Source organism: Aptenodytes patagonicus, chromosome 2 (assembly GCF_965638725.1).
Source record: "Aptenodytes patagonicus chromosome 2, bAptPat1.pri.cur, whole genome shotgun sequence".
In the NCBI taxonomy this organism is placed as follows: domain Eukaryota; kingdom Metazoa; phylum Chordata; class Aves; order Sphenisciformes; family Spheniscidae; genus Aptenodytes; species Aptenodytes patagonicus.
In genome coordinates this window covers 110,342,645-110,355,440 of record NC_134950.1, presented here as the reverse complement: position 1 = coordinate 110,355,440, position 12,796 = coordinate 110,342,645, and the positions used below count along the sequence as shown (strand labels likewise).

Here is a 12,796-nt window from a genome sequence, read left to right as displayed (position 1 = left end):
GGCCAGAGCACATAATACAGCAGTTGTTCTAGCCAAAGCTTCAGTTTATGGGGTGGAACAGTACCGTAACATAGACTCCACTGGTTCTTCTCAGTTCTTAGAACAGTCTAGGACTGGGAGGCCACAGAGGTATTTTTAAGCCCTTGGCTGTTTGGATTCAGCACAGGATGTCCATCTCTAGAATTCAAATTCTCCACAAATGCTCATAATTGATGGCCTAGGTAGTATAAATAGCAACCATCAGTAAAAACCACATGCCTAGAAAATATATTATGGGAAGTTGGATCTCGAATAATGTTATAGTGACATAAATTTGGAGTGGCACCATGAGAATCAAGATTATAGTTTTACTCCTTAACTGTAGGTTTGAGGTACATCTTAAGTATTTCTTAATTTCTGTGGAATTGGCATTGGGACATGAACAAAGGAGTCATTGAAAGTATATTTCTATGGATAAGCAGTAGAACAGCATAACTTTGTATTAGTGCACCTGTTGAATTAAATTAATACTTCAAGCAAATGGTTTTAGTCATAGGTTTCATCAAAGCTCAGAGTACTATGATTCATCAAAGGACCTAGTCATATATTGTGAGTTAAATATTCTCAGTTTTAGTTCAGAAGGCTCTGAAATCCACCCAGTAAGAGAAGATCAAGCAAAATAATTTGATGACCTCTGTGAATAACAGGTAATTCTGGAATCAATGACATGAAGAATAGTTAATGTGCTACATCAAGACTAAATTGCATATTACATTTTAATTCTGAAGAACATTTTCCATTGTGAAAGTGGAGCTGCTCAAGGAGAACACAAATCAGATGTTCAAAGAGCCCGGACACTGAGGCCAGATCCATAGCCAAACACCAGTGACTTGGAAGCCACACATAGGAACAGAAGTGTCACCCTAAGGAGAGAAACTTTCCTCCAGAAAAGAGAATATGTAGAGGGGGAGAGCTACGTAGAGATTACCCAGCACATCCTTCTTATAAAAAGTCATGCCAGGGACAGCAAATGGGAATGGCATAAGTAGAAATGGACTTACCTGGACTTCAGTAAGGCCTTTGACACCGTCTCCCACAGCATTCTCCTAGAGAAGCTGGCGGCTCACGGCTTAGACAGGTGTACTCTGCGCTGGGTCAAAAACTGGCTGGACGGCCGGGCCCAGAGAGTTGTGGTGAATGGAGTTCAATCCAGTTGGCAGCCGGTCACGAGCGGTGTTCCTCAGGGCTCAGTACTGGGGCCAGTCTTGTTTAATATCTTTATCAATGATCTGGATGAGGGGATTGAGTGCACCCTCAGTAAGTTTGCAGACGACACCAAGTTGGGCGGGAGTGTTGATCTGCTCGAGGGTAGGAAGGCTCTGCAGAGGGACCTGGACAGGCTGGATCGATGGGCCGAGGCCAACTGTATGAGACTCAACAAGGCCAAGTGCCGGGTCCTGCACTTCAGCCACAACAACCCCATGCAGCGCTACAGGCTTGGGGAAGAGCGGCTGGAAAGCTGCCTGTCGGAAAAGGACCTGGGGGTGCTGGTTGACAGCCGGCTGAACATGAGCCGGCAGTGTGCCCAGGCGGCCAAGAAGGCCAATGGCATCCTGGCCTGTATCAGAAATAGTGTGGCCAGCAGGAGTAGGGAAGTGATCGTGCCCCTGTACTCGGCCCTGGTGAGGCCGCACCTCGAATACTGTGTTCAGTTTTGGGCCCCTCACTACAAGAAGGACGTTGAGGTGCTGGAGCGTGTCCAGAGAAGGGCAACGAAGCTGGTGAGGGGTCTGGAGAACAAGTCTGATGAGGAGGGGCTGAGGGACCTGGGGTTGTTTAGCCTGGAGAAAAGGAAGCTGAGGGGAGACCTCATCGCTCTCTACAACTACCTGAAAGGAGGTTGTAGCGAGGTGGGTGTCAGTCTCTTCTCCCAAGTAACAAGCGATAGGACGAGAGGAAATGGCTTCAAGTTGCGGCAGGGGAGGTTTAGATTGGACATGAGGAAAAATGTCTTTACTGAAAGAGTGGTGAAACATTGGACCAGGCTGCCCAGGGAAGCGGTTGAGTCCCCATCCCTGGAGGTATTTAAAAGATGTGTAGATGAGGCGCTTAGGGACATGGTTTAGTGGGCATGGTGGTGTTGGGTTGCTGGTTGGACTTGATGATCTTAGAGGTCTTTTCCAACCTTAATGATTCTATGATTCTATGATTCTATGTCATGTTGTCCACATGGTGTTGGGCCAGTGCAATGGCTCTATGCATCTACTGAACTATAGAGCTGCATCTCATTGTCCATATACCTAGCCAAGGATCTGACGAGCAGAAAAGAGGGGTCTGAGAAGTTCCCTTTCCTGCAGTTCACCTCCACAGAGGTGAACTAGTACCACAGAGGAACTGAGCTGTTAAGAAAGGTCATTGTTTCATTACATTATTGTCCTCGTGTCTTTGCCTTACATCTTGCACAGTCACCTGCTGAGCGTACGGTGGTTATGCAGTACTACCAAATGGGAATTAAAATTGCTTTGCACAGCTATAAACACCCACCAATATCTACAAGGCAATAGAGAATCAAATCATCATAGTTAGTAACATGGTTTGTGGATAACAGCAGGTTCCTGTATTTAATGTTTACCATTCTGGCATCGTGGCAGGGTTCCTACACACTGCATTGACTGTGGCACAGGAGTGATCAAGCTGATGTTTGCAGGTCAGTTATTGTTTAAAAAAATTCCCTTGAAAGGACACCAGTTTACACGCATCATTAAAGCTCCATCAGCACATTACACAGCTCCAGGTTGTAAACCATGCCAGATCAGGACCTTTCATTCTTTAGATGGATGAAAGTATGATGCCAGCAGTGACAGGGTATGCATTGTGATTAGGCATTGTGACCAGGAGGCAAGACTTTTGAAAAATGGTCTTCCAAAGATGATTGCAAGTAACACAGCAGGTGCTGGAAACTTTTCTACATCACTGAGTCTGTTTCATTGACTCCAACATTTCACTGATAAATGTGATTGCACTTTTCCCTCACTCAGCAAATATAGTGACTGGCAGAGTAAAGCAAACTTTAGCATCTGTGTTTATATCCATCGATCTATGTCTTGTAAGTGTTATGTCACTTGAGAATCTCTATGAAAACAAATAATTTATAACCGCAAGGAGATAAACTGCTATCCATCTTACTGCAATCTTAATGTAAGCTGGTTTATGTCCTTCATTACTGACCATAGTACTCAAGTTGATACCAGATAATAGGGCAGAGACTTTTTCATTTCTAAATAAGCAATTAAAGGCTAGACTGCATTTGTAATTCCTGAAAGTTATCTTCTACTCAGTATCTTGTTCTGCATAAAGGAATTTGGGGTTTTAGACCTTGGGCCTGTGTGAAAAGGTGACAAATTCTGTAATGAGATCAACCATTGTCACAGCAGTGGCAGGCATGCAGGACTTTTGGCATTCACAGTAAAAGAAGAGGTGGCAAAGGAATACGAGTGGAGACCAAACAACCTTCCCACAACTGGAGGAGACAAGGGCATCAAGTGGAAGATCACCACCCAAATGCACAGAGACAGTTAACCTTTTTCAGGATCTCACTTTCAGGAAAGATGCATGCAGTGAACTTGCAGAAGAGAAGCCTCAAGGAATTACTTTGAGTTTGAAGTGTAGTATAGAAATCGAAGAGGTTAAAAACCATAAGCACAGTTTTTCAATTCAAATGTACTTTCTTGTTGGTCTGCATTTGGACATATTTCTATCTTCTTGGCTTTGAAATTCTAGACCTCTGCAAGCCTCCTGCAAATCCTAACGAAGGCAGACTCTCAGCCCAATTTTGCCAGATTGCCTCCACCTCTCAGGGTTTTTAACACTCCCATTCTTTAGAAGGAACCAGTTTTCGTTAGATCAGCCAAAATGCATTCTGTTACAATGCTGCAGCCTTCTGGAGTTGAGGTAATTTTTTAAAAAGTATCTTTTTTTTCTAAAACCTAGCATTTATCCTTTAAAATCTGAATTGTCTTTAATGTGACAGCACAGCAGAGCTAACTTTTCTGTTTTGTTAACTCTGAACTCATCTTTAGATGTGTTGATATTCTCAGCAGGTTTTGTTCTGGACTTCCAGCCATTCGTTACTTTGTTGAAAGATACAGAGTTAATTTTATCTTGAAAATTGAAATCTAACCTATATTTTTGTTTAGCCTGAAAGGGTGTAATTCAGTTTGCTGTTATGCAGTGTTAATACACTCTTCATCTGTTGACTTGGGGATTATTTTTCTTGTGTGTTGTCAAAGGACTTTTCTGTTATTAAGCCAACATCTTGTGTAGCAATTCTGTTTAGTTTATTTTTCTTGATTCGTGTTTGGATTACGTAAATCAGGACACTACCATCTTAATTTTAAATTAAGTAGTAATTTACATGCTTCTTTTCAAATGGTATTCTGCTGTGATGTTGATAAATTGTAAACCCATAGCCCAAGAAATACACTATTGCCATCTCTACTTAGAGTCTATGGACATTGTACCGAGGATGCAAGGCTACAGGCTTGCCAGACTTGCATTCTTTCGGCCCCTACCTCAAGTTGTTTTACTTGATTTAGCTGAAACACCATTTTTTTTCTAATGACAGGGTGGCTATGCCTAGTTTGTTTTACTTTTGCTTATTTTCTTATGGTATAACCACATTTTTATATAGATACTAGTAAAAAGTAGTTACTTTATGCAGAATGGGATATTGATGACTAACATAATAATGCAATGCAGAGGAATACACATCTGGTACGATAGCAGCGGCCTTGAAAAGTGGGAACATGGGATGCAGGGCAGAGGAGTACATGCTTGGGATGACACAAGACTGGGCACTGACTGATACAGATGACCCCAGGGCTATAACCAACTCACCAGCAGTCAAATAAATTCAGGACTGGAGCTGGGTGAAATTGATTTCACAGGTATCAAAAAAATCAAAGAATATATGCAACACTTGCCATACATAGTAAATTATATATACATTAGGTGTAGTAAATGTAGTATAATAAAACATATAGTAAATGTGGCACAGAGTTGCAGATCAGTGAAGAACAAAGGTGTAAATGCGTGTTAGCACAACCAAAAATGACACCAAGCAGATCCTTTAGTGAGGGAGAAGCCACCAACGTTGTAGTCCTCCCAGCAAAGGACTTAGACTGCTGACAACTTGCCATCCTTGCTCTCCTCTCCGCCCAACACATGCACCTCCTGCTCAGACTGAAGCCATGCTTTCAGCCTCACTTAGATTACCACCATTCACAGAAGAGGTCTTGCCTTGCTTCGAGGTTGCAGTTACACCTTTCAAAATAAGGTACAACTCAGTGTGAGAAACACTGCCAATTTTCTTTGATTTTTTTTTTTGTTTCCTGAATAACTTGTGACATTCTTTTTTGATTGGAATATCTTTCCTCCTTCTCCCACCTTGTTTCATTGACAATGAAGTTGGATAAAGTCCAACAGCAAATTTGGATTTCATTAGGGCCAATTCCACTCATGATGCAGATCTGAAGACTTGAATCAAAGCTGTGATTGTTGCTGTACTGATACCCAAACTGCTCTGAGTGTGCACGCATAGGTTCCTCTCTGCCAGAATGGAATAAGAAGGAAAAAAAACTTGATTTGTTGAGCATAATTGTATGGATAATCTCAATCCATTACTTTGTGGCACAGAACAGTTTCCCATTCACACATCCATCTTCTCTGAAATAAGAGACTATTCTTACATTTTATTCACATAATGGTTTTGATAGAAATTCTGTTTTGCTGCAGATGAGGGCCCTGGAGGTTTTTGGTCTATTGTAATACATAAGGGCTGCCTGACATTGCAGCATTCTTTCTCTAGTGCTATTGCCTAGCAGGGCTAAAAGCACTTATGTCTTTTACAGTTCTGCTATTGCCATTATCCATTTCAATGGGGTTTAAATGTAAAAGTGAAATTGATGGTGTTAAAGCATGCATTTCAATCATGCTAAGAAAGAAGATGTTGATGGGAGCTAGCAAGGGAGTTCTGGACAAAAATACTGCAAGGGAGAAGCTGAAAGGCTGATTGCTGTAAGCCCAGCGACTGTGTTTTATTTGGTTACAGAGCTACCACACGTAAAAAGACATTGGTCCATGTTGCATAACTCAGGATGAGGTGAATTTGTCCTTGTCAGTATTATAGCAACCATCTCCTTCCTCCTCCCTGAGGTGGGACTTCATGGAAAAATCTTCAAGTCCTTATTCAGCTTTTTATCTGAGATTTAAGGTATCCCTTCTCATCAATCTTTGTAGTCAGGGTGATTTCTTGTGGCTACAGACTATTGTGCTTCTTGTAAAAATCATACCTTTGTAATTCTTGTAGTGAGGGGCCCGAATACTGTGTTCAGTTTTGGGCCCCTCACTACAAGAAGGACGTCGAGGTGCTGGAGCGTGTCCAGAGAAGGGCAACGAGGCTGGTGAGGGGTCTGGAGAACAAGTCTTATGAGGAGCGGCTGAGGGAACTGGGGTTGTTCAGCCTGGAGAAAAGGAGGCTGAGGGGAGACCTCATCGCTCTCTACAACTACCTGAAAGGAGGTTGTAGCGAGGTGGGTGTTGGTCTTTTCTCCGAAGTAACAAGCGATAGGACGAGAGGAAATGGCCTCAAGTTGCGCCAGGGGAGGTTTAGATTGGATGTAAGGAAAAATTTCTTTACTGAAAGAGTGGTGAAACATTGGAACAGGCTGCCCAGGGAAGTGGTGGAGTCCCCATCCCTGGAGGTTTTTAAAAGACGTGTAGATGAGGCGCTTAGGGACATGGTTTAGTGGGCATGGTGGTGTTGGGTTGACGGTTGGACTCGATGATCTTAGAGGTCTTTTCCAACCTCAATGATTCTATGATTCTATGATTCTAATTATAGTGCAGCGTTCTGTCTGAGACTGAGTCTTTATGGAGCAGTAGAAGAGACGCTTTGTACCATACAAATTATAAAGAACACAGTAACTCAGAGTTAGCAAAACTAATGAGAAAGAGGTAAGGCTGTTTTGCAGGAGCTTAATGAGTTGGATTTTAATTTCCATCCAGCAGATAACCAGAGCTGTGAGCAACCTTGACACAAGTTGAAAACAGAATTATGAAGTGTTACGTGGTCTATTGAAGCACCTCTGGCACAACTATTGCTCTGACCCCTGCTTGGATCAAGACAAACATCCATGACAGAGTTTCTTCTGGGGCTGTGGTCAGCTTTTCCCTTGCCTGCCTCTGTGTGCCCCATGTCCTAAGGCTTAATGCCATCACCAAGAAACATGCAACTTTGTGAGAAACACAGCCATATTTTGGGAATCTCCACATTTATCTTGGATTGCAAACAACTGAAAAGGCTTGTCTGGTGTCTTGATTTATTTGTATTTGTGCTTCCATGATAGCAGCATGGTCTATACCTGTTTAATTGGTTTAAGTCAAATTTAAACACTAAGCAAGCTTAAAACAACAGAGCTGTACAACAGAGCTGTGGTCTTGATTACAGAATTATAGATGAGGTTACAAAGAAGAAAATAAAATTATGTTATATTTCAGACTATACAATAAAAACCTTCCTTAGCTTTTATGGTATTTTAGCTATCTGGAGGGAGAAAGGGCAAAGAAAGGGATAGTGTATCTCTGAGCACCTCTTTCTTCCCATCTTCAAAATAGAAACCTTTCTGCCTTCCCCATCTCAATGTTTCCAAGCCTACTGCATCCCTGAAAAATGTTATCCCTCCTAGCTTGAGTGACTTTCTTACAAAGCAGAACATTTCTTGCAAGACTTTCTCAGTTAAGTCCCATAAGCATACCATTTTGTAAGGTCCAGTTACTCCTAGGCAATAATCATGACACAATAATTATTAACAGGATGGATTACAAACTTAGCATTTAGAGTGTTCTTTCTAAATAAACTCCCTTTCCCACCTCCTATTAGTTTGGTATCCCTGCTGCCATAACATCTACCCTGGGGTTTAAGTCCCAGTCCCAGTTTCCTCCTACTACTGTTTGCTCAGCCTGAAGTGGGAGAAAAATGCCTATAGGATCAATATGTTCAAACCATTTGAGGAAAAGAGTGTGACAATGTGCCAAAGAAATTTTAGTGACTGACAAAGGTTCCTAGTAAGCAACAATAATAATGTGTGTAAAGTGGATTTTTATTCAAGATTTCTTTAAGCAGCCCCTTTCTTATAAAAAAATACCATTTTATGATAAAAATCATTATGTATGTTTAGCAAAACATTTCCATTGTACTCTTAATAAAATATCTTTTTCCCCTGAAAGTGTTTTGAGATGAATGTATACCGATGTGCGAAAACATGACTTTATAGGAATTTGTTATGAATAGTCTTTGAAAATGTCTCTCTCAAGCTGCAGGTTTTTCCATTCAATCTGCACTGTTTGTATTTATCCTCTCGCTAGTAGCATCTGCATCCAAGGCTTTCTGCAGAGCCGAATCACAGCATTTTGAATGAAATGTAAAATCCTTAGTGATGGACCTCTTCAGTAGACTAGATGTAGCACTAAATAAAAATTGATTGATTTTGTTTCAACAAAATGGTGACATGCATTTCAATATGAACCCATCTGCCTATCAGGCCCTGTAGTTGTACTCAGTAGTGGTAGTCCTACTTGTAAGTGTACTGTGGTGATGGTTTGAAATCTTAGCCATATGGCTGGACCCTGCTGGATAAACCCACAACCAACACCAGTGCCTAAAAACTCCGAAATCTATATTTTACTTTAAAAACTAAGAAAATGAAATCTTCCTCTCTGACTATACAATGGAATGGTCACATACAACTGAAAATTAATTCCCCGTAAAGGCAAACCTGCACTTTGGTTATGCGCTGTCATGGATTTAACCCAGAGTGTCCCAGCATTGCAGACTGAGTTTATGTTAAATTACATTTAATGTTTTCAAGTTGCAAGATAATTAAAAAGATATAAATAAAATATTACAAAATAAATAGCTGTTTCATATAGCAGCTCCTACTCTTATTTGCTTAATTGCAATAGTAATGATAATAATATACTCTATTGCAGTGGAGGCTACAGTTAAGGGACTAGGGTCTCATTGCACCAGGACTTTACAAAATAAACCAAAAAATATAATTCTTTCAACAAAGCCGTTGTCAATGCATCGGTGGAAGTGATTAGTTAAGATAGGTGTCTAAGCTGTAGTTCTTGAGCTGTGTAAGGCTCACAAAAGATGTAAGCATGGTGCAAACGCGGGACTTGCATGCAGTGACTGATGGCTGGATGGTGCTGGCAGGAAGGCTGGTCTGTAACCAAAGAAGGAAGCCTGACAGCAGAGCCCATTGCAGCCGCGCTATTTGGCTGGACGGTGACACAGCTGCATACTCATCCTGGTCTCATCTGGGGTAGTGAGGTGGCTGGGGAGCCTTTTTCGCTAAGAGATATTTGTCTCCATTAGTACTTGAATTTCGTAGTAGGTTCCCTGTAGCTCTCACAGCTCTTTTGTTTGTTGTGTGTTCCTTGTGTTTTAGGCTTATAACTTGGGTAATATTCAGAAAATGTAAAGCTAGGGGACTAAAATACTTATTTAATTTATAAAGACATGCAAACATTTCTACAAGGTTATTCAGGGCAGCTAAATTAGCTCCTTAACAAGGTTTGTGTTAATATAATCCTGACTTTTTGTCCAAGTCCTGTTTATTTCATGTGACTTTATTCAGCAAGTGGAATAAAACCTGTTTTGAGAGTCTGCCAGCATCTAGCATATCTGTAGCTCCCAGGAGAAGGAAATGTAGATGTCCAGGTACATCTGCAAGTGGGAAAGCGTATACGGTAGTCCATCTGGATCCTATACTAAAAGATTATTGACAAAGCACTCATGTACCTAGACCATAAGCAACCCTAATATTGAGGGAGCACTCTGAAAAGTGAGAGATGGAAAGAGACCTGAGACCATGAATGAAAATAAAATTCTAGACCTTTATCTCAGTTGCTTTATCACTAGGTATGTTTTCAGAGAAAGACCTTGCAATTAATTAGCAGACTTTTCTTGCCCAAGGTTGTTTATGATATGAAGATTATTGACATTTCTATAGAAATCATGAATAACATTCAATCTGGAAATTACCAGTTTGTCTAAATAGGGTAAATAGTAATGCATGTTAAAAACCAGCTGACCTAGCCTAACTGTTTAATTCACAAAGCTATATATCTTGTGTTATGAATGCCCATTTCATCCCCTTTTCACTGCTCACACATGCATGTACACACATACACACAAAATCTCAGTTACAACTTTCCTCCTGGGATGCATTAAAGTAAATGGAAAGATGCTTCTTTTTCCAAAGCCTCTCATTCTGCATTCTTGAGAGAGGCAGAATTAAATGTAGGGGATGGGATAGAAATATGGAAGGCAATAGTATGCATGTATTTACACCTAAAGCCTTCTTCTGTTAATTCAGATGTTCAATTTAAATTTGAATCGAGATTAATAAATTACACAAATTATAACACTTCAGACTTGGATGTGGGCCAGTGGTGTTATATATAAGAAGTGCTGAGCTTCTGGAGCTTCAGCATGCTCATTCATATTCAACCAGTGCTAACCAGAGAAATAATAGCATTATCACCTAGTTCAGTAATCAAATAATGGAAAACCGATCTCCGGGAGTTTTGACTGGAATGGAAAGGAGTTTCTTACTGTGTTTATTAGCTGGAATACTAAGGACTCAGCTGTGGTGAGTTAAGGAGTGATATTTTAATAAATTTCTGAATCTGGATACATAAGCATCCTGATGAAAGTAGAATTAGCTGTTTCAGCCTCTCATTGGCTTGCTATATCACGTATATATTATTAATTTTTTTGTCTTTGCAATGTAATGCTACCTTGCACAAAATGTTGACTGGCATGCTAGCTAAAATACTGTTATAGTTCTTGAATATTATTAATTATGATATTTCTCCAGTGGAAATGTATTAGGGGGCTGTTAGGGGCATATGTTAACTGTGTCTGTATTGCTTAGCTTCATTTATTGGATTTTTCCTGTGATATATGTTAATAGACTTCCAATAGATATGGCTACATTTTCAGAAGAAATGGATGTAGCTGTGTAGAGCAAATCTGAAGACAGATAAGTTACATGTGAGGCAATGTATAGATGCAAAACATGTGCCTGAGGTGAGGCAGTCACCAAATTAGTGTTTTGCCCATCTATCTGATCTCCCATGAATTCAGTGTTACTATACTAAATGTGTAGTAGCAACACATTGGTGTATGACTGAATATGATACATTAGGAACTTGAAAATAAAGGTACCATTTGCTTGCTCTACCTTCTGAAACCTGACACACTGTACCCAGAAAAACAAAAAGGAGGTAGTAGAATCAAGGTGTTTGGGGTTTTTTTCAACGTAGACAACACTCTAGCATATATTGACATGAAAAGCTTCAACTTTTCAGACAGCTACGAGGGAGCACTGAAATGTGTGTATTTCCTGTCTATCCCATGCAGGGAATTACTGGAACGCAGCTTCTTTCGTTACTTCGTCATCCTACCTTCACTTCTCCACCTTCCAAGGGGAAACCAGTGCAGACATCTCTTTCTATTTCAAAACGTCGGCCTCGGATGGGGTGTTTCTTGAGAATCTGGGGAACACTGACTTCATCAAACTGGAGCTGAAATGTAAGTATGTGCTTCCCATCACTCTTCTTGGCACCTGAAGTAGGTTCGTGTCAGATAGTAGGTTTCAAGGAATGAGTATCATTCAGTAAAATATGTAAGCTCACTAAATTCTGGAAATACTTCCAAATCAAGCTGCTTGACATATTTTCAAGTTGCCTTACGTGGGAGGAGCACTTGACGTATATTTGGATTGTTTATTGAGGGGAGAAATACAAAGAAGGATAGAATTGGTAACATCAGTTGTAAAAATGACACTGACCTGAAAAGATTTTTCAAAATTGCATGCCAGATTTATTTCTTTAAAGTGTGTGTCTGCAGCTCTGTGTGTTTTTCTATTTTATCTCACTGTTGTTTGGAAATAGGGGAAAGAAAAAAAAAAAGAGAGACCATCCACACAGCACTGTAAGGAACCAAAGAGCTGAAAACTTGCATATGATAATTAAAAGCCCTAAAAAAATTTCACAGAAATAAATCTCTATCAGTATTATCTGTTAATAAAATCACTGATTCAAAAAAGAGGGCATAATGATATCAAGGGGTAAGTTAATTTTATTATTTAAACAATTTTTAATGTCCCAGGGGCAAACTTTCCAAGGAAGATGACAAAATCCTCAGCTGTACCTGAATTCTGCCTAGTGACATTGAAGCAGTTGAATTAGGGGGGAAAAATGCTTTATGTCTCCTTTGTTCTCCCTTGACTCAGTTTACCCTGTCATAATCGGGAGCGGTGACAGGCCCACTGTGCTACGTGCAGCTGTTATTACAGCCTCTAGCGGCACATTACAGCAGCAGGGTTACATGAGTGCAGCAAGCTGCCACCCTGCACTCCAGCACCGGGAAAAGCATTTGTGCTTCCTTTTGCTGCAGGAGGTACTCATGGACGCCAAGGACCCAGCTCTAATATTGATGCACAAAAGTCAGTGTCAAAAGTCACTAACGTTGAAAGAGAAGAAATTGTTTGCATACCCCAAATAATCTATTTTTATGCAGATTCAATGTGATTTACACGCACGCATCTAATTTTAAAACAAAAAGCCATTTTCGACACTTCCCAAAGTCTAAACACACAAATTAGAATGTGGAAATTTAGAAACCATCAGGAGGCCCCTTTAAAATGTAACTGAATTTCCCCTTTGGGTAAGAGTAAAGTGCCAA

At 40.5% G+C, this 12,796-nt stretch overlaps 1 protein-coding gene across 1 annotated transcript in view; it reads left to right on the top strand.

Moving 5' to 3' along the window:
• The window catches only part of CNTNAP2 (contactin associated protein 2), a 1,225,394-nt gene that overhangs the window by 1,076,106 nt on the left and 136,492 nt on the right, over positions 1-12,796 (top strand). Inside the window, exon 16 of the mRNA XM_076330744.1 lies at positions 11,471-11,641. Coding sequence (XP_076186859.1) covers positions 11,471-11,641 — 171 coding nt within the window. The remainder of the gene's footprint in view (positions 1-11,470; positions 11,642-12,796) is intronic.